Source organism: Drosophila takahashii, chromosome 3L (assembly GCF_030179915.1).
Source record: "Drosophila takahashii strain IR98-3 E-12201 chromosome 3L, DtakHiC1v2, whole genome shotgun sequence".
Classification (NCBI taxonomy): domain Eukaryota; kingdom Metazoa; phylum Arthropoda; class Insecta; order Diptera; family Drosophilidae; genus Drosophila; species Drosophila takahashii.
In genome coordinates this window covers 16460320-16479294 of record NC_091680.1, presented here as the reverse complement: position 1 = coordinate 16479294, position 18975 = coordinate 16460320, and the positions used below count along the sequence as shown (strand labels likewise).

Here is an 18975-nt window from a genome sequence, read left to right as displayed (position 1 = left end):
TTTTTATAGTCTCTTATATACAAAGCCGTTTGAAAAATTGTATCCCTCGTTTGTATTCTTATCAACTCATCCGCCAGAGCATATCCTCTTCGGATTTATTACACCCTCGAGATATTTCTAGTTACTTCGGTGCGATCTTCAGATTTTCATGGTCAATGCGTTTTTTAATATCTCTTTCGTTTCCACATGCCTGTGAGCACGAAATCGCCTGAGCAATTAATTTATTTGTCTGCAGTTGGCTGTTTTGCTTTCGCAGCCAAACTGTATTAAACTTTCTAATTAAGCTGTTGCACTTGGGCCAATATAACCAACGCTTTTTAGGCGCCGCCAGCGCCCGCCTGCACTCAGTCATCGTTGCGATCCGCGATGAGGCAGAAGCTCAGGCCCACATTTATAAAGCGATAGGCAAGCCGAGTGGTTCGAGCAGCGGACTCCAGAAAGATGTTCATGCAGTCGGCAGTCAGTCAAGGACAACGAGACTCTCGAACGCGACGGGATCCAGGATCAACGAAAGGCAGGCGGTGGATTATGGGCCTGATCCTGGGGTACACAATAGTAAGTTAAGGATAAGGATAAAGAAGTTAAAAAACTTGCTATATATTAATGAATAGGTAAAAGTGAAATTTCAGTTTAAAAGAACAAACAGCAATTGTAAATCTTTCAAGATGCAATTTCATATTTTTGCTTACAATTACTTGATAATCTTGAAATGATGAAACGAATCTGTAATCAAGATGCAATTTTGTTTTAAATTACCCGATGAAATATCTTTTATAATCTTTAATACCCCGCAGATGTCTCTCATGGTAGTGAAGGTCGCCTCCGCAGCAACTCTTTATCAGCAACATCTACAGGAGCAACATCTACAGCAGCAATCCCCGAACGACATTGATTCCTCGGCAGACGAGCCATCGGCCACGGAGCCAGAGGAGATCTCAGAGGGCGACAGCGACATCGAGAAGATGCGGGCCAAGTTGCAGCAACTGCAGCACGAGCAGCAGCAACAGTATCTGCGCCAGCAGCAACATCAGTTGCAGCTGCATCTGCAGCAGATGCAGGCGACGCAGGGAGCGGGGTCGGGGGCAGGCGGCGGTGGGGAGACCGCCTACTTATTGGAGCGTGCCGACAGCCATATTGCGCCCATCTATGGGACGTGGCGCACGAAAGCGCAACGGCAGCAACACGCAACAGCGTCGCACGAACCGGACGATGGGCATGTCTACGAGCGTCTGCCCAAGCGATCGGCGACCATGACGCCGCTGAGGGGGCTGCTGCGTGATCAGATGCCACGCCCGCCGCGCCTCACCACCCAGGACATGCAGATGTCCTTGGGCTCGCCCTCGCCGCCCCCTGCGCCTACGAAGGGTTTGCTGCGACGTCAGTACTCCGAAACCCCGGGATCGCGAGCTCTGCGCGGCGGTCAGGAGGAGGCCTTCAAGCCCAAACCCTTTCACTTTCCCTACGACGGTCCCATGCCCGAGCAGTTCACCAAGGGCGAGGTTCGTCCGGAGCTGAACAACATCCAGGACATCCTGCAACATCTGCACATCGGGGGATTGACGCCCAGCAAACTGCCGCCCATGGTGATGATGCCCACGGGTCTGCACATCGCCGGCAGCTTCAAGAACCTCAAGTCCAGCGGTATAGGCAACTTCTTTCGGGGCAAACGCAACAAGAAGCAGATGCAGTTCAGCATTCCCATGCCCATGTTTCCCATGGCCATGCCCATGCCGATGCAGTGGTACAATCCGGTTGGGATGCCCCACCAAAGGGTGGCCATCGATCAGCTGTATCCCTACAAGCCGCGATCGCCGCAGGATATTAATTTGCTGGCCATGCAGCCACTGGGCAATAGCAAGCCGCTATCCAAGAAGAAGAAAAAGAAGCAGCAGCAGCAACAGCAACTGCAACAGCAGCAGCAGCAGCAGTTACTAGAGCATGGCAGCCAGCAGCACTTTGTGGCCGATCCCTTTGTGCAACACTTTCCACCGCCTGTGCTCACGCTGAATGCCACCAGGCAGCCGCAACTGAAGAGGGTTCCCTTCAAGGTCAATTTGGATATATATCCTGTGCTGCCGCCTTCGCGTCCTGCCTCCGCGATGCGACATCCCTTCCAGCAGGAGTACGCCCTGCCCTCTCCGGCTGCCTTGACGGGAACCACTGCGGCCGCCTTCCACAACATGGGTCATGGGATCTACCAGACGCCCTTCAAGTTCCCCACCCAACAACCGGTGGTCTTTCCCGATCAGGCCACTCGATATAGTCAGCAGCAGGCGCTGTATCATCAGGCCCAGGCCCACAAGTATCCGCCGCCGCCGAAAAGTGTGCATCCGGATGAACCCATTTATGGCCAGAATCCTGTTCAAGGACAGGGTCAAGTGGAGAGCCAAACGAATCCCATTATGCTGCACCTGAACGTGTTCCCCAAGCAAAAGCCCACTGCCACCATTCGCGCCTCCACCAATCCCTTCTACAACCACAATATGCAACGCAACTCGAACGATTTGCCGCCACCCAATCCGCCCAGTCCCATAGAACCCAGACAGGCAGTCAATGGGAATGTCACTCAAACATCGCTCAATCAAACCCAGCAGCAACATCAGCCGTTACAGCAGCAACATCAGCCGTTACAGCAGCAACATCAGCAGTTACAGCAGCAACATCAATCGTTACAGCAGCAACATCTGCAATCGCAGGCTGGCAATCGCTCGAGTACCATTTCCCGCAGCGATCACCTGCCGCTGATCGACTTTGAGCATCCCATTGTGGCGGCTGAACTGCCGGATCCTATGTCCTTGGCCAGCATTCGGCAGGATCATCGCTATAGGAAAACTCCGATTGACGAGCACTATCGCTACCAGAAGAGCGCCAATATCGAACAGTTGGCCGCCGAGGCCCAGACAGCCTCGCTCTTTCGCTTTCCCGTCGAGGATCTGATACAGTTTCAGGTGGACGATGCTCTCTAACCACTAACTACGCTAGCTGTACTTAGAATAAGTTAGGGATAGCAGTTCCACATAGCAACGATTCGGTTGCCCTTAAAAATGTAATGAAATATAGGTAAATTGTATGTTTTATATAAATACGTATCTCAATCTAAATCAACAGAGGATTTTCCTTTAGTACTTAATGCTTACACAATTCTTATGACTCAAAAGTTTAAACAAGCATAGGTTAATTAGGAGGGTGATTTAAATGAAGAGTACTCTTAACTTGATTGCAAGGTGAAAGGAAAAGTGGTATTCAAAAAGTATGCAACCAAACTTTGCTTTCAGAAATTGTATTTAATTACTTTTATTTAATTACTTAATCATTAAAAACTAGTTAACAAATGTTTTACTTAAAGACAAATTGTTTTCGAGTATGCTAAAGTTTTAATATTGTTTTAAATCTGACTGCTTCCTAATTTCAGTAGACAACTTTTCTATTTATGTTAGGTTCCTTCTTAAAAACTAGCATTTGAAACAATCTCAAATTATATAATAATTAACTTTCTTAATAAGCGGTTTTTAATTATACCTAGATGTTGATGCCCACTAAAGTAGGCTCTTATATTCCTAAAAAATACTTTTTTACTGAAGCCCAAAAGTAGACTTCCCACTAAATTAACCATTTTCATTGCCAATTCCATTGCGCGTGCGCGAAACCCGCGGCAAAACAGAACCGGCAAAATCAGAAAACCAGTATTCGGGGCCGAGTCTCTCTTTCGAGAGCCAAGAACGGGCGGCAACAGGTAAGTCCGGCCAGAAGGTAAGCGAGCGTCGCTCCGTTCAGACGTTGTCGCGCTTCAAACTCGATTATATTCTGTTATCCGCGAGATACTATATACAAAATATACACCAGAGATCCCAGAGCAGCAACAACAAGAAGTCGCAAGATCAAGTTTCGGACCCTAGCGTCATCCGTTTTGCGGTTTCGAGTGTGTGTGTGATTTTTGCGTGCGTTGGCCAAAACCAAAAATACCCATAAAGTGTGGAATAGTTTTACCCGAAATGCTCATTCCACATTAGTGTTAATTATAGTATTTTTTCGAAAGAGCTATTTGCCCCTCCGAGCTGCAGTTGCTTCCTGTTTTTCGCCTCGCTCTTTCTTTCCTTTTCCTTTATTTACCTCTCTCTTTGCTGTTCTTTTTTGGCCAAAACAAGAACCCATAGATACCTACCATACGACTAACTATACCTGAACCAGTCCGTGTTGCCTGTGTGTTTATTTGTTTTAGCCGCTTTTGCACATTTCGTTTTGCTGGTAGTGTTGGTACCAAAAGAAAGCCATCATCATCGCCGCATTTGCCAATCGCCAAGAAGTGCCCAATGATCGGAACTGGCAGACAGCAGCCGCCTCATCATCATGTGCCACTTTTCACATGTGCATAAAGTGAAATCTTCTGTTCGCCACTAAATTTCTTTTCGATCTCGGCGGAATATCTGTGTTTTTGTCGTTATTTGTATGGAATGCGATCGAGAGCTGGCAAAAGTTCAAATGGCAAGGCCAAAGACAAGCAAATCTGCCAGATCAGCTTAAGTCTCAGCACATTCCCATTCATTTGAGCCGAAAAACCAAGGCCAACTTAGGGGGGCGTTGCAGCTAGCATTGAAAAATCATTGTTTCGGGCCCAATAAATAACAAGAGTTTGTTTTGCATTTCGCCCAGTCCAAGAACGCGAGCAGAGCGGAGTGAAAAAGCAGAAAATTAAACCGAAAAAAAAGAAAGAAAATTGAAACTGTGTCGTTCTACATGTGCTAAATACTCGGAGTAAACACCATCGAAAACTTGGATACCTAACGGGGATACGGATTGCTAACGGCACTGGAAATTAGCAACGGCAACATGTTGCCGCTGCTGTTGCTACTTTTTCTGAGCCTGACCGCCGGCCAGCTGGTAAATCACCCACCGCAATTCGTCCCCGGAACGGGCGATATGTCCCGCTTCAGCCTCTCGGAAAACACGCCCGTCGGCAGTCCCGTCTTCCAGCTGAAAGGTGAGTTTCCAGTTCCGCCCAGGTGTTTCGCAGGTTTTTTAGTGGAATTGGCAGGGGGAAGGGGGAGTAGCAGTGGGAGTTGGAATGGTAGTTCTAGCTGAGATTGCATGCTCGACATCTTATCAACATGTGTAGTACGGGGTCGTCACGTTTCATAATTTTATGCGGAATTGCTTCACGGCTTTCATTGCAGCGCCAAGACAATGTACACCAATAGCCCAATTCCCACGCAGTTTGTGGCAATGCCTTTCACTCACAGTAGTTTGTTTTATTTTGGCCAAAAAAAAGAGGAGATGGATCAAAGCCTTGTTGTGAATGTGGGAAGATGAGATTATTAATAGCAACGTATATGGGTTATTTTTGGGGGGTACACCAAGTTGGCAAAAATAGTTTTATCAAAATTAGACCAGACTGAGAATTAGTACTCTTTAAGTTTACATATAAGATTAGAAATAATCTAGTATTACTTATCGAAACCAGACTTCTCGAAATCGTAAAAAGACCACTTTAAAGTCCAAGATAAATGCAATTATTGAGTCAGTCACGAACTTGGACTTATTATCAAATTACCTATCAAATTGTTTATCTTTTGTCGTTACTTTTGTGCAAACAATTGTTTTATAGTTCAGTAACGAGTTTTAAATAATAATAAGAGCTCGAAAGCGTAAAAAGTTATGTCTGTATACCTACATTAATGACTTATAATAATCTGTAAACTAAATAAACTTTAAAATGTAATTAAAAAGCAAAAAATTAAAAGAAAAATAATTGGCTCTGTTAATATTAAAAGTATTGGGGAAAACAAAATGAAATTTCTCCGTATTTATAGAATCATTCTTTGATTGTTTCATTATACAATTGTTAATAAAATAGCTTATTTTTTTTAAGTACAAGAATAACAATGGCATAATAAATTTAATATTTAATAATTATCTTTTGACCTAAAGCGATAATTTTGCCTAAGTGAAGTCATTACTTTCCCTTAAATTGCCTTTGTCTTTAATAGGCCATACAGAGGGTATTCCCCTTTCGGTGCCGACCAACATTCCACCAAAACTGGCTCTAATAATTTTGTAATTTGGCTTTTGATCATACCTCAAATTACCAATGGTGACTTTCATTTCTTGGACTCGCTTTGCACTGGGTGGGCCACCTACTTCGGGTAAACCTTGTGCGGGGTATTGGATTTTTGTGGTCGCCGCACGTTTTCAGCACCCTCGTATCTCACACTCGACAGATATACGAATGCAGTATTTTTTTTCTGCGATTGCATAATGCAAGTTGGCTTAAAATATGCAGTGCGGATCTGCAAGAATTCACGATAAGCCAACAAGATATTCATGTATTTATTGTTTATTTTTTTCCTTTTTCTGTCTCTGTTTCTGGTTTGTAGTTTTTTTGGAGTTAGCTCGCTGAAGAATGCAGTTTGCTAATCAATTGACAAACAAAAACAAACAGAGACAGCCAAGATACATATGTATCTGATAGGTGAGCAGGCGGAAATGCATTTGAACACGTTTGTGCGTAGCACCACCGCCGTCGATAAGTGTTAGTCCACGATAATGGTGATGGCGGCGAGGTAATGGCCTCCATTAGATGGAGAATGAAACCAGCACTTTTACTCTATAGCGATCGAGAGTGGCAATCAATCGAGAGTCGATTTCCTCTAACTGCAAACTAAGACTCAATAAACTTTTGGGGCAGCGCCTGAAACTCCCCCTTTGAATTGTATTATCCAACTGGCAAATCTAGTTTGCACCTGCCCCACAACCAAATGACACCCTAACACAGAGGCCCAGTTAAGATACAATCGCAGTTGCAGTTCGTAGACTTCGAGAGGCCTGCAATTTGATGCCGCTCCATGGCAACTTCATAATCAGATGGGGTATTGTCTTAACTGGTTGCCGAGCGTGTGCCAAATCGCCTTGGATGATGATGCTCACCCAGTGACTCCGCCTGCAAATGTAACCGAGACTCGGATGCAGATGGGGACTGGTTCGTTTTGCAAGCGGCATCCGTGAGATACGAAACACGTTTGCTTTTTACTGCGGTGCGTTCGAAATCAAGAGTGCCTAGACACCGAAAAGTAAATGGAAAAACTGACCAGGCCAAGGAAATTGCTCTGTCTAAACGGTGAGCCGGGAAATTGAAACCATTTTGGGAACAACATAATCCGAGATTGCAAGTCAATACCGAGTGTCAATTGTTGCATAACCCGAACGTCCACTGGGATTACCTGGGATAGTGTCGAAACTGGAGGATTTAATTGCACGGCCTGTTGCACAGAAAACTCCTATCGCTTAACCACTTGGGTTTTCTCTACATACCCACTTAATTACACACTGCCCACAAGTAGAAACACTGGCTAAAAACGAATAAATGTTGGCACATGGCGGGCGTTTCTCGGCCCAACCACTTTTCCATGTGTAATAATAACCAAAATATTAACAAATACGCTCGGCCAAGCATGAAATCACAAATTATTTCTGCCGCATCAACAGCAACAATGGCAACCACAACAATTACATCCTCACCCCCTATAAAAGCATCCATGCTGGGCAAAGTGAAAAGTAGAAAAGCTTTTCCACAACTCGCACGTACCCGCAATTACAGTGATCATTCAGCTTTTCCACTTTTCCCCCAAATGCCCAAAAAACATGCCCATATGTACACACACACTTGGATCGAACACGAGAATTCATAAAGAGAAAACGAGCGAGAATCGAAAGGCGGTGAGGGTTGATCTAGAGATACCCTGTTTATCTATAAAAGATCGATTACATTTCGGCATTTATCAGATTTCAGATAGATTATAGGGGGTTCAAATAACTTTTATGATAAGATCAGCAATTAAGGAAAGTATCAATTTAACATAAGTATTGCACAAAATAGTTAGGAATCCTATAGAAAAGCTATTTCAAACCAATTTCTAGCAAAAATCGAATCGAATAATCTTTTCTGTTTTGATTTTACTAGCTATTTTACTTAAATAAGACCTTAAATGTATTAAATATTTAAATAAAACTATAAACTTTAAACTATAAACTATAAACCTTAATTGTAATAAATATTATAATATAACTATAAACTAAACCACGATTCTGAACACACAATTACACGGTATGAAAAAAATAGTGAGCTCAAAAAATGATTATGTACTTTGAAAAGCTAAAACGGTCACTCACGCGCCAATGCAAGGGAATCAAGTTTGGTTATTGGGATAGAGCAATAAACTCAGGGGCACTCGGGGCAGGGAAATGATATCGGTATGTTTGGGTTTTGGTGAACCGGAGGAGCGGCTCTGCCTGTTTGCTTCCCGCTTAGAGCCGTGTTTTTATTTTTATTTTTTTGTGGTCATGCTGCAATTGTCGGTGTACCACAGACCCGCTCCCAACTATTCCCCAATTCCCCCCTGCAAACTTGAAAAATTTGTCTGCCAAAAGCAGTTTTCCCGTCTCTGTTTTCTTTTGTAAGCTCCTCGGGTTCATTTGTTTTCTTTCTTTTCTCCATGATTGCTTCGGTAGAATTTCTAAAGTAATTTCGTGTTGCCCCCGAGCTGGAATTTTTTGGCTGCCCGAGTCAAATACTTGTAGATATATTTCCTGTTATTAGACACCGAGGGGCAGCGAGAAAGAGAAAATGCCGGGGGAATGACACAATCCACTTAGGGTTAGACCCCCGACTAACTAGTTGCCCCAGTTTCTAGTTCCGCGGGGCCGGGAAACTGCAGTCGAGTGGAAAAGTCGGTTGTGGGAACCGAATTAGCATTTTTCACACGCTTTTACATAAACCGATGGCGGCGGCGGCTCTACTGAACGACTTCCCCGAAGTGACAGCCTATGACGCTGGCTCGGATTACCCGTAATTAAAGCAGTGAGCGTGTCAAACACCGGGACCCACCGACAGACCAAACAAACCGTCGCCAACTAATTTGTTGCACTTTTTCCGGCTGGCAAACACACGTCATCCACACGAAGAAAAATATATTATAATTAGATTGATTAGTTTTATGATGTATTTTAATCAGTAAATTAAAATTGATATAAACAAAAATTATTTCTGAATTAGGAAAAGTATTTGGGAAATGCTTATCTCATTTGGTGAATGATAAATTCCTAAGAATTTTTCTAGGCTTTGTGTGTTGAATCTGTGTGGGTTCTCTGATGCCAAACCTCCCAGAAAACTTATGATCTTACTTATGCTTGTACAGTAGCTTATTTTACTTTTTAATGAAAGCTCTATAAAAATTAAATAATTTTTGGGTGAACCACTGCTTACTATTCGTAACTGATAATGACGTACTTTAAAATGATAGGGAAGTGTAGGGTAAGGTGACGAACGATTCGTAATAAGATAATACCCAAACTTACAAAAAAAATGGTCAAAGTGCAGTGACGTCACTATTAAAAACAACAATAAAACTGCAGCAGTAAATGTTATCTGGTATTACTCTATTTTTTTACAAATAATCACCGCTAACAATTAAAATTCTTGAATAAAAAAAGTTCGTCACGATACCCTACAAGGTAGACTTTGAGCAAAAACGGTTATACTCTCAAAGGGCGCAAACGAAAAAAACGCGAGGTACCAAAAACTGTCTGCCTGATTTTCTTTTCCACTCATCTTTGCTCTGGCACTGCTGAAACACAAGTAAATTAAATAGGTTTGCTAGTTTGCGCACCACATTTTTAGCGAAAATTACCTCATGGACAAATTACGGGACTTCTTATTAATATTACTGTAAATACATTGTCGACACGATAAGGGGAGACTTCTACATTTATTTGTAATTTTCGTCACATTACCCTACACACCCCTACCATAAAATAGCCTAAAAAAATTCTTTTTAATGATTTAATTATATTTTAAAATTTTAATTTCAGGCACCGATCCAGAAGGAGGTCGCTTAAAGTACAGTATCAGTGGACCCGTTTTCTCCGTGGATCGCGAAACGGGAGTGGTGCGCCTGCGCCAGGAGTTGGATCGAGAGACCCAGGACACAGTAGAGGTGATCATTAGCATCACGGACGAAGGTGTTTATGGCACCGAACCGAATACCGTCTCCCAAAGGCGGGAGATTCCCGTGCGGGATTACAATGACAATCAGCCGGTTTTCCTGGGCAGACCCTACACAGCCACTGCTAGTGAATCCCTACCTATAGGTGCGGAGCTAAATGTGGAGCCACCCATTGTGGTGATCGATCGGGATGAGGGCATCAATGCAGAGATCCAGATGAAGTGCGTCGAGGTGGGTGATATATTAATTTAAAATATTATTATATTTATTTGTTTAATAAATCAATTAATTTTTCCAGGAAAACGACATTTGCGACATCTTTGAGGTGCGCGCAGTTAAGATCTCCGATGGAAACTACACCGCTCGAGTGGCTTTAAAGCAACCACTGGACTTTGAGAGTCGCCCCTCGTACATCTTGACCATCTCAGCTTCGGACAGCGCTCTGGATAACCGCCTCTCCTCGCTGGCCACCATTTCGATCAATGTGATCGACATCCAGGATCAACCGCCGGTCTTCACCAATGCCCCGTATTCCGCCACAGTTCCGGAAAACACGCCAGCTGGAGTGAGCATACTCACGGTGAAGGCCATCGACGGGGATGTGGGCATCCCCAGGGATATTTTCCTCTCCCTGGAGGATGAACCCTTCGGACACTTTGAACTAGTGCCCTTTGGAGATCCCCGCGAGGGAACCGCCGTGCTGCAGACCACCGCCGAACCACTGGATCGGGAAAACGCGGAGATCCTGCAGAATGGCGGGGTGTACGTCTTCTCCATCAGAGCCACCGAACTGATCGATGGAGCCATTCCTGCCGAGCACTCACTAACGCGGGTAACCATTGTGGTAACCGATGTGGACGATCACCAGCCCACTTTTAGTGGAGCGCACTTTAATGTCTCGATAACGGAGAACCTGGCCAATGGAATGCCTCTGCCGGGACTCTCGATTTTCGTGGATGATCGGGATATGGGCGAGAATAGTCGCTATCAGCTTTCCCTGAGGGATGTCTCCAATTCCGCCGGGGTGTTTGCTGTTTCCCCTTCGGATGCTCAAGGTCGGACACCGGTGGTTGTCAAGGTGCTAAATGCCAGTCGCTTGGACTACGATGTCCGTGATCCTGACCTCCGCAAGTTCGAATTCGATCTGGTGGCTTCGGTCAAGGGCGTGGAGAAGGCCAAGTCGCGGGTAGAGATCCACTTGCTGGATGCCAATGACAATGCACCGGTTTTCGATCAAGGAACCTATCGTTTTACGGCAGCCGAGAATCTTCCAGTGGACGCTTTGATCGGTCATGTGAAGGCCAGCGATGCGGATTCCGGAGAATTTGGACATGTGCGCTACGTGCTCAAGGGTTTCGGGGCAGACAACTTCTATGTTGATCCAGAGACCGGAGGTCTTTACCTCCTAAAACCCCTGGACTACGAAAAGCAGAGCAGCTACAGCCTCACAGTGGTGGCCATCGACGGAGGTGATCGCGAGGCGAATGCCAATCTCTTCATCGGGGTCACCGACGTCAACGACAACCATCCGAGCTTCGAGAGCGGCGAGTACAGTCGAACTATTAGAGAAGGTGCAGCTCTATTTGAGCCTCAGTTCTTTGTCCGCGCCCACGATGCTGATGGTCCCACCCAGGGCAATGGTAGGGTTAGGTATTCGATTGTGTCCGAGAATAGTATTGCCGGAAATGTATTCCGAATCGAGCCGGATACGGGCGAGATTGTCATCCAAAAGGCGGCGCGATCCATGGACACGGAACGAGGAGAGTACGAACTGGTGGTTTCGGCCACAGATTTCGGTAAGATATTTCTCTATTTCTTAAAAAATATTTTTCCATCAAGCCAGTTATTCTTTTCAGGCATTCCTCCCTTGTCCAACACCACTCGTGTTTTGGTACGCGTTGGCATCTCTGGAAATCAGCGACCCATCTTTCGTGGCCACTTCCAGAATATGGAGAACCTGCCCATCATTGGACCGCCCAGCTATCGAGTCTCCATTCCCGAGAATGCCCTTCCAGGATCTAATGTCACTTCCGTTTCCGCCCACGATCCGGATGGTCTGGACAGCCTGCTGCGCTACAGGATTGTGGGAGCCAACGATAACTTTGAGATTGATGAACTGTGAGTTTGTTTAACTATTTTTTTAAAACACCTATATCATAACTTTTATCTATCTTTCAGTTCCGGTTTGATAACCGTATCGCCGCAAGCCCGCATTGATCGCGACTCGAACATGAACAGCTTCGAGATCATCGTGAATGCCGTGGACTCGGGCACTCCCATTCCGGAAACAGCCACGACTACAGTCTATGTGAATGTCAAGGACATCAATGATGAGCGTCCCAAGTTTGAGCAGAATAGCTATGCGGCCTATGTTTCCGAGAGGACAGCTGTTGGAGAAAGTGTCCTTCGAGTCAGGGCCATCGACAAGGATCTCAATTCGAAATTGGAGTATGGCTTAATAGGTCCTGTCACGGCGACCACCAAAGCGGGTGTGAATATAGCCAATCGCAGTAATTACCGCCTGCAGGAGGCATTCCGCGTGGACAGTCAAAGCGGTGAGATCTTCGTCAACGGGTCACTTCGTCACGATGTGGCCGCCATCATCATTTTCACCGTGGGAGTGCGAGATCTCAATGCGGAGGTGGATCCCGAGGGTCAAGTGGATGCCACCGAGGTTACCGTGTATGTACAGTCCTTCCAGGACACCAATCCCGTGTTCAAGAACCCCGGTTGGTCTAGCTCAAGGCCCGTCATCGATGTGAAGATCAAGGAGGAGATGCCCATCGATAGTGCGCTGTTCATCCTGCAGGCCGAGGATCCGGTGTCGCGGCAGCCCATAACCAGTTTCGAGTTGGTGGAACCCAAGCAAGTGGACTACTTCCAGGTGGCCGAGCGAACGGGCGAGGTGATCCTCAAGAAGCGGCTGGACTACGAGACTTTGGGTGAGACTGGTCCCGATTTTGAACTGCAAGTGCGTGCCAATAGCGCCGATCGGCAGAGGAGCACAGTTAGCCGGGTGAATATCACCGTGGAGAATGTGAACGATAACAGTCCGCGGTTCGAGCAGAGTTCCTATCGCGCCACCATCATCGAGAACCGACCTCATCCCGAGCGAGTGATCCGGGTGAGAGCTCTGGACAAGGATGCGGTGCTCAATGCCCGGGATGAGCGTTTGGGCTACCACAAGATCATCTACTCGCTCCAAGGAGAGCACGCCATGCTCTTTGAGATTAACAATACCACCGGGGAGATAATCGTAGCCAGTGGGCAGAATATCGATAGGGAGCGAACACCTAGGATTCAGTTGCAGATCAAGGCGGAGGATTCACCTGGTCGACCCACGGATGCCAAACAGAGTGTGGTGGAGTTGCAAATCGAGGTACTCGATGTGAATGACAATGCTCCGGAGTTTACGCAGAAGAAGTACAGCACGGTGATACCGGAAAATGCCCAAATCGATTCGTTTGTCCTGCAGCTGGAGGCCGTGGATGCGGATGAGGGTCTGGGCGGCGAGGTGCGCTACGAGTTGGTCAACGAGGGCGAGGCCAATGGCCTCTTCAAGGTGGATCCGAAGAGTGGTCTGATATCCACGCGACGCAATCTTACGGGCAAAGGTCGCGCCGATCCCTACGTACTGATCGTTCGGGCCCAGGACAATGGTAACCAGCTGCCCAAGCAGCCTACCCTATCCACCGACACAGATGTCCGGATATTTATCGGGGATGTGAGTGCCAACGATGGAGTGCCATATTTTCTGGCTCCTCGCGTTGGACAAATGGCCAATGTCACAGAGGTGAGTAACTATTAAAAAAGCTATCGAATGTTTCTAATTAAATAAATTAACTATTTTAGAACGCTGTCATTGGAGCCCCAGTCTTTCAAGTCATTGCCAGCGATCCGGATGATGAGAACACTCCGTCTGGAAGCATTACATATCGCATCCTGCCAGATACTCCAGATGCCGAAGCCTTCATCATAGATGCCCACACGGGACTAATAACAACCAGGCAAACCCTAGATCGAGAGACGAAGAACATGTACAGGATTCTGCTGGAAGTGAGTGACAATGGACAGCCCAAGCAGTCGGTGACGCGAATTCTTCAGATTGCAGTGCTGGATGTGGATGATCACGAACCTAGATTCGCCCGAGAAGTTGTGAGTAAATTGGAGGATTCCACAAAAACATTAAATAATAAATATAATATTTTCTTTAAAGGACGAAGGACCCTTGAGCATGTCAGTGAGAGAGGAGGAACCGGCTGGCACTATTGTGGGCAACTTCACCGCTTTGGACGAGGATCTGGGCGAGAATGCCGCCATTGATTATGTGATCATTGAGGGAAACAACGAGCAGTTGTTCACGGTAGAGCGAAATAACGAGAGCCTGGCCATACTCAAGACCCAGAAGCCCATCGATCGAGAGCTGGTCGAGTCCTTCACCCTGACGATCAAGTGCATGAAACTGGGTGAACCTGGCTACAAGTTTGTTGGAGACCCCTATGATCGTCGCGATCCCTCGCATTTGCGTATCACCATCCGAGTACTGGACATCGACGACAATCTGCCACAGTTCGAGCAACCAGATCCCACTGTGGGCATTAGGATCAATGTGCCCATCGACACGGTGGTGACCACTTTAAAGGCCAGCGATGCGGATGCCGAGGCTCCACCCGTTGGTCTATCCATCGAGAATGTCACGTTTGTCCCGCAGTTCTATAAGAGAAGTCGCAGTCTGGCCCTCGGTAATCTCCAGAATCTTTTCACCCTAAACAATCGAACTGGAGAGCTGCGAACTGGAGGTTCCTTTGCTGACTACGTGGATGGCTACTTCCTGATGCGGGTGATGGCCAACAATTCGGCGGCGCCCAGACGTCAAGCGCACAGTAACCTCAAGGTGTTTGTGATCCGAGACAAATCCTTGCTGAAGTTCGTCTTTGCCCGGCCGCCCAACGAAATCCAGCACAACATCCGTCCCTTCCAGGAGCAGTTGCAGAAGAAACTGAAGCCCCTGGGACTGGAGCTCCATGTCCTGGACACCCAGGTGTTTACCAGACCCGACATGAGTCTGGACTTTACGTCCACCAGCTCCTGCTTCCAGATGTTCAAGAACGGAGCCGCGTTGTCCTTCAGTGAGATGCACAAGCTGATGAACTCGCAGCAACTGCGACAGGAGCTCATCGATATATATGCCGCCTATGGGGTTAGTGAGGTGGAGTCCTGTTCGGTGAGGAGGACCCATGCAGCGGCCCTCTTTGCGGGCATGCTCACCTCGGCGGGGGCGTGGCTGGTCTTCCTGGCCGCCCTCATTGGCCTGGCTGCCTTGGTTTCCCTGTGCACAGCCTGCTGTTTGAAGAAGAAGTAAGTTTAATTTAGGAGAATTAAACCTGACCTTAATATCTAATGTTAATTATCTTTTTAAAGGCTGAAACGTCACAGCAAGCGGAGTCTACAGGCGAGTCTGCGAGCCTCCACGGAGCACACGCCCACCTCGTATAGCTACTCCATGCCAGCCGTGCTCTACTCGGAACCCATCTACGGACCCTTGTAGCCGCAGCTCATCTTCTGCACGGGAAGGTCCAGGTTCAACCACTGACCACAACACACCAACCTAGTAGACTAGTAGTGCCCCCAAGACTCAAGACCCCTTTGCACCAGCGGAGATCCCTAGAATAATGTAAGGGATCTCCGCTTGGCAACTGCGAACCGGGACTTTTTTCTAGCAGAGATTGGTAGACGGTAGAATGCCAAATCAGTCCATATACCATAAGCTTAAGCATACTATGCGCGTGATCTAGTATGTACGTGTAGCCCCATTTAGCCTAGGTCTATTGTTAATAACTATGAATACTGTATAAAGCCTAGCGATTATGATTATCCAATTGAAATGTTAGCCTAAGTCGAGTCAGTTCTTTGTGTCATTTGTGCTGAAGTGCTCGATTCCCGGACCGATTTGGCGGGTTTTCATTCGTACTTTGGCTGGTCTGGAATGCATTTATTTTTACATATATTTATCTTATCGTCTATTTGTCCGCAACATGTCGAACAAGTGCAGAATAAACAACATCGCCACAAAAGGCAGCCCAATTCCAGCTCCGCAATCCAATCCTCGACCAGGACAGGAGTCAAAGTCAGAAAAGGCCATGTGCGTGTCGACCGAAAATGAGTTTTCCGTTTTCAAACAGAATGCATATGCTTTCGCTATTAAGTAAATATATTTATATACGACTAAGTAGTTTGTCCAATGTGAACATGTGTGCAAATAAATTCTATTAACTACAAAAATGTGAAAAACAAAACGCGAGCATTTACTCAGTTTTCCCGACACATGGGCGTGTGAAGTGATATGCAAATGAATCGTATCCCCACTAATGGCCTGAAATCCATAAAGGTGTGGGCTAAAAATTGGGAGTGATTAATTAAAGTTGGTATTTATTAGGATAGATTGGTTATTCATAAATACATATTGGAATAATAGAGTTAGAGTAACATAATTTATAAAAACCATTTTTTTGTTGGGTAAAATAATTTAGTATTAGAAGACTTTCTAAAAACATGGGATGAAATAAAATATAATATATATCCTTTTAAAATATCCAAACTATTTATTAATAATTATTGAGGATTTTTAATTTATTTTTAGTTATTTACTTTTCAAGCTAAGTAAATCCCAAAGTAAATCCTTCAAGTCTTTCATTAGACAAACCACTGAAAGATAAATTCGCATTATCCTTTCACCCGTTTCGGAGCGCTTTTAAGTACCATCAGATTCTGGCTCAAGTTGTTAACGAGCCGCTCCGGATTCCAAATTCCAATTAAACTTGTCGTGCTTAGAGTAATTGCAAACTCCCATTTTGAGTTCATTTTGAGAACTGCGTCACTATGCAGGCAAGTGAAAATATAACGTCTAAAGTAAATATACCGGGCAGAGTGAGAGAGAGAGCAATGCAGATGCAGCAAGGGTGAGCGGGACAGGGGGAGGGAAAAACCCATAAATAATAAATGTTGTTAAAACTAATGTGCGGCGCTCATTAGCCCCTGGCAACGAACGAGCGAACGGGCGGGAAAACAGGGGATGATGCTGGTCCTGCCCCGATCCCCGATCCTTGCATCCTGGCCAAAATCAAAGGGTGCACAGGATGAACTCGGGGGTTGCTGCTGCCACTCTCCATCGACTTATTTTTATAACTTTTTAAAGCGAAACAACATCAACAACGCAAGACATCGAATCAAGTGTTGTCCGGGTCAACTTAGCTGAAGCGAACCTTTGGGGGTTGCTCGCCCCTCACCCCCTCCCCAGAGATGGAGTGTAATTAAACTTGTTTCCCTTACTAGCGAAAGTCTCTGAAATTTACATAAAGCCTAACTAACCTGGATTGCAGTTTCCCTTGCAGTCTCACACTTTTTGTGTTTTGCTAAATCACCTTCCACTTGAACAGTGATTGATGATGGCAGTGTCATCCTCATAAATCACACTACAAATTCGAGTGTCAAAGTGGCTCGTTTGGAAATCACTCATGGCGCCGAGTATCAAGTCTCGAATTTTGGTAATCACCAATTAATACCACTGGATAGAATAGATAAACCTTTTTGGCGCCAATGACTTAACTTAGCGGTATCTACAAGTGAGAAACCAGTTATGATTATTACAAAAATTCATAACACTAAATACCTAAAAAAAAAAAGAATTTAAGTTATTTTAAGGTGATATTATATTTCACGTTTGATTATTTCAATGTTTGTAAGTCAAGATAGTAATACAAATTCGCAATTTCAAATCTAATATCTCAAATTTTTTTAATTTCGAAAAATTTCTTATGGAAAATCTAAATTTGACAATAAATTCATTTTTTTTAACTTTCAGTTACCATAACAATAATCTAGAAATTACAAATTAATTAAAAGCAATAAAGTCTTCATAATATAAATGGAAGTACAACCACTTAGATTTAGTAAAAGAAAATGCATTGATGCTATCTTTTCAACATTATTTCCAAAAAATTACGTTTATAGAGGACATTTATTACTTCAGATATTATCTGATTCACACAACTTGGCTTTGAAACGTTTTATTTGCCTTACACATATCACGTGTGTAGGCAGGTGTCCACAAATTAACTTTTTACCCCAGATTCAGTTCTCTGACGGCTAGTGTCGAGCCAGATGTCCGGCTGACAAGCCGACAAACAATGCCAACAATTAATGAATGAGCCCGGCCATTTCCTTTGCCATGGAACCTCCTCCTTCTCCTGATCGAGCAACAAATAGTCAAAAGCCTTGCGTGCATACCAAAAAGTGAAAAGCCGGGCAGGAAAGTTAGGCAAGGAATCATAACGGTCGCTTGTCGAGGTGGCAGGGCCATAAAAAAGGACTTAGGGGTTGCGTAATTGCAGTTAACTACTAGTTCGGCTTCCCATTTATATTTTGGGGTAATTTTCGCAATTCATTTTTGCAAAGATTTTCCGCAGTTTTTCCCGAATTTTCCCTCGTTTTTTTGTGTAACTCCACACAATGGCGGAATTACCGCGGGATTTTCGCGCGAATTTCAGCTCTAAGCCGGAAGTGGAATTACCAGGATGCGTCAGCTTAGGATCAACGAAAGGATTCCTATTTCTCCTCCGTAACCCCCATTAAATCGCTCGCTCCGCGTCCGTTGTTTACATTCAACAATAACTGGGCATGAAACCGTTGTTTTGCCGACATTTTAGTGCCAACCTTTCGTTTCAATTTACGCAGAACGGAGAAAAAAAAATTAACAAATATCAACCATAAATTAGAAATGTCAGCTTCATTATGCACATGGCGCTGCATAGTAATTAGGCAGCTTCTCGCGTCCTCGTAGCTCTCGGCAAACTACCTATAAATTTATGACCACTTGATGAACTGAACCCGGATCCGAGTCGAAATCTGGGGTTGGGCTCTCGCATTTCGTCCTGGTCGCTGGTTGCTGGTTTGCCGGCCAACCTCATTTGCATAACAATCA

The 18975-nt window shown here is 45.3% G+C and overlaps 2 protein-coding genes across 5 annotated transcripts; both read left to right on the top strand.

The window, feature by feature from the left end:
* The first annotated feature begins 358 nt into the window (after nt 1-358).
* On the top strand, nt 359-3147 carry LOC108062213 (uncharacterized). The gene is made up of 2 exons (XM_017148791.3): nt 359-555; nt 795-3147. Exons 1-2 carry the CDS (start codon nt 442-444, stop codon nt 2964-2966), a joined length of 2286 nt encoding a protein of 761 aa, XP_017004280.3. The 5' UTR covers nt 359-441; the 3' UTR covers nt 2967-3147.
* Nucleotides 3148-3761: 614 nt separating this feature from the next.
* Nucleotides 3762-16291, top strand: Cad74A (cadherin 74A). 4 transcript variants are annotated; one of them, XM_070215039.1, is made up of 9 exons: nt 3762-3921; nt 4651-4978; nt 9862-10226; nt 10294-11791; nt 11852-12113; nt 12174-13788; nt 13848-14150; nt 14212-15353; nt 15417-16291. In XM_070215039.1, the coding sequence occupies exons 2-9, from the start codon at nt 4828-4830 to the stop codon at nt 15541-15543; spliced, it is 5463 nt and encodes a 1820-aa protein (XP_070071140.1). In that variant the 5' UTR covers nt 3762-3921; nt 4651-4827; the 3' UTR covers nt 15544-16291. The 4 variants fall into 4 exon arrangements, with proteins under 4 accessions (XP_070071140.1, XP_017004285.3, XP_070071138.1 ...); XM_017148796.3 differs by having other exon boundaries at nt 3762-3938; XM_070215037.1 differs by lacking the exon at nt 3762-3921 and adding an exon at nt 3954-3970.
* The last annotated feature ends 2684 nt before the right edge of the window (nt 16292-18975 follow it).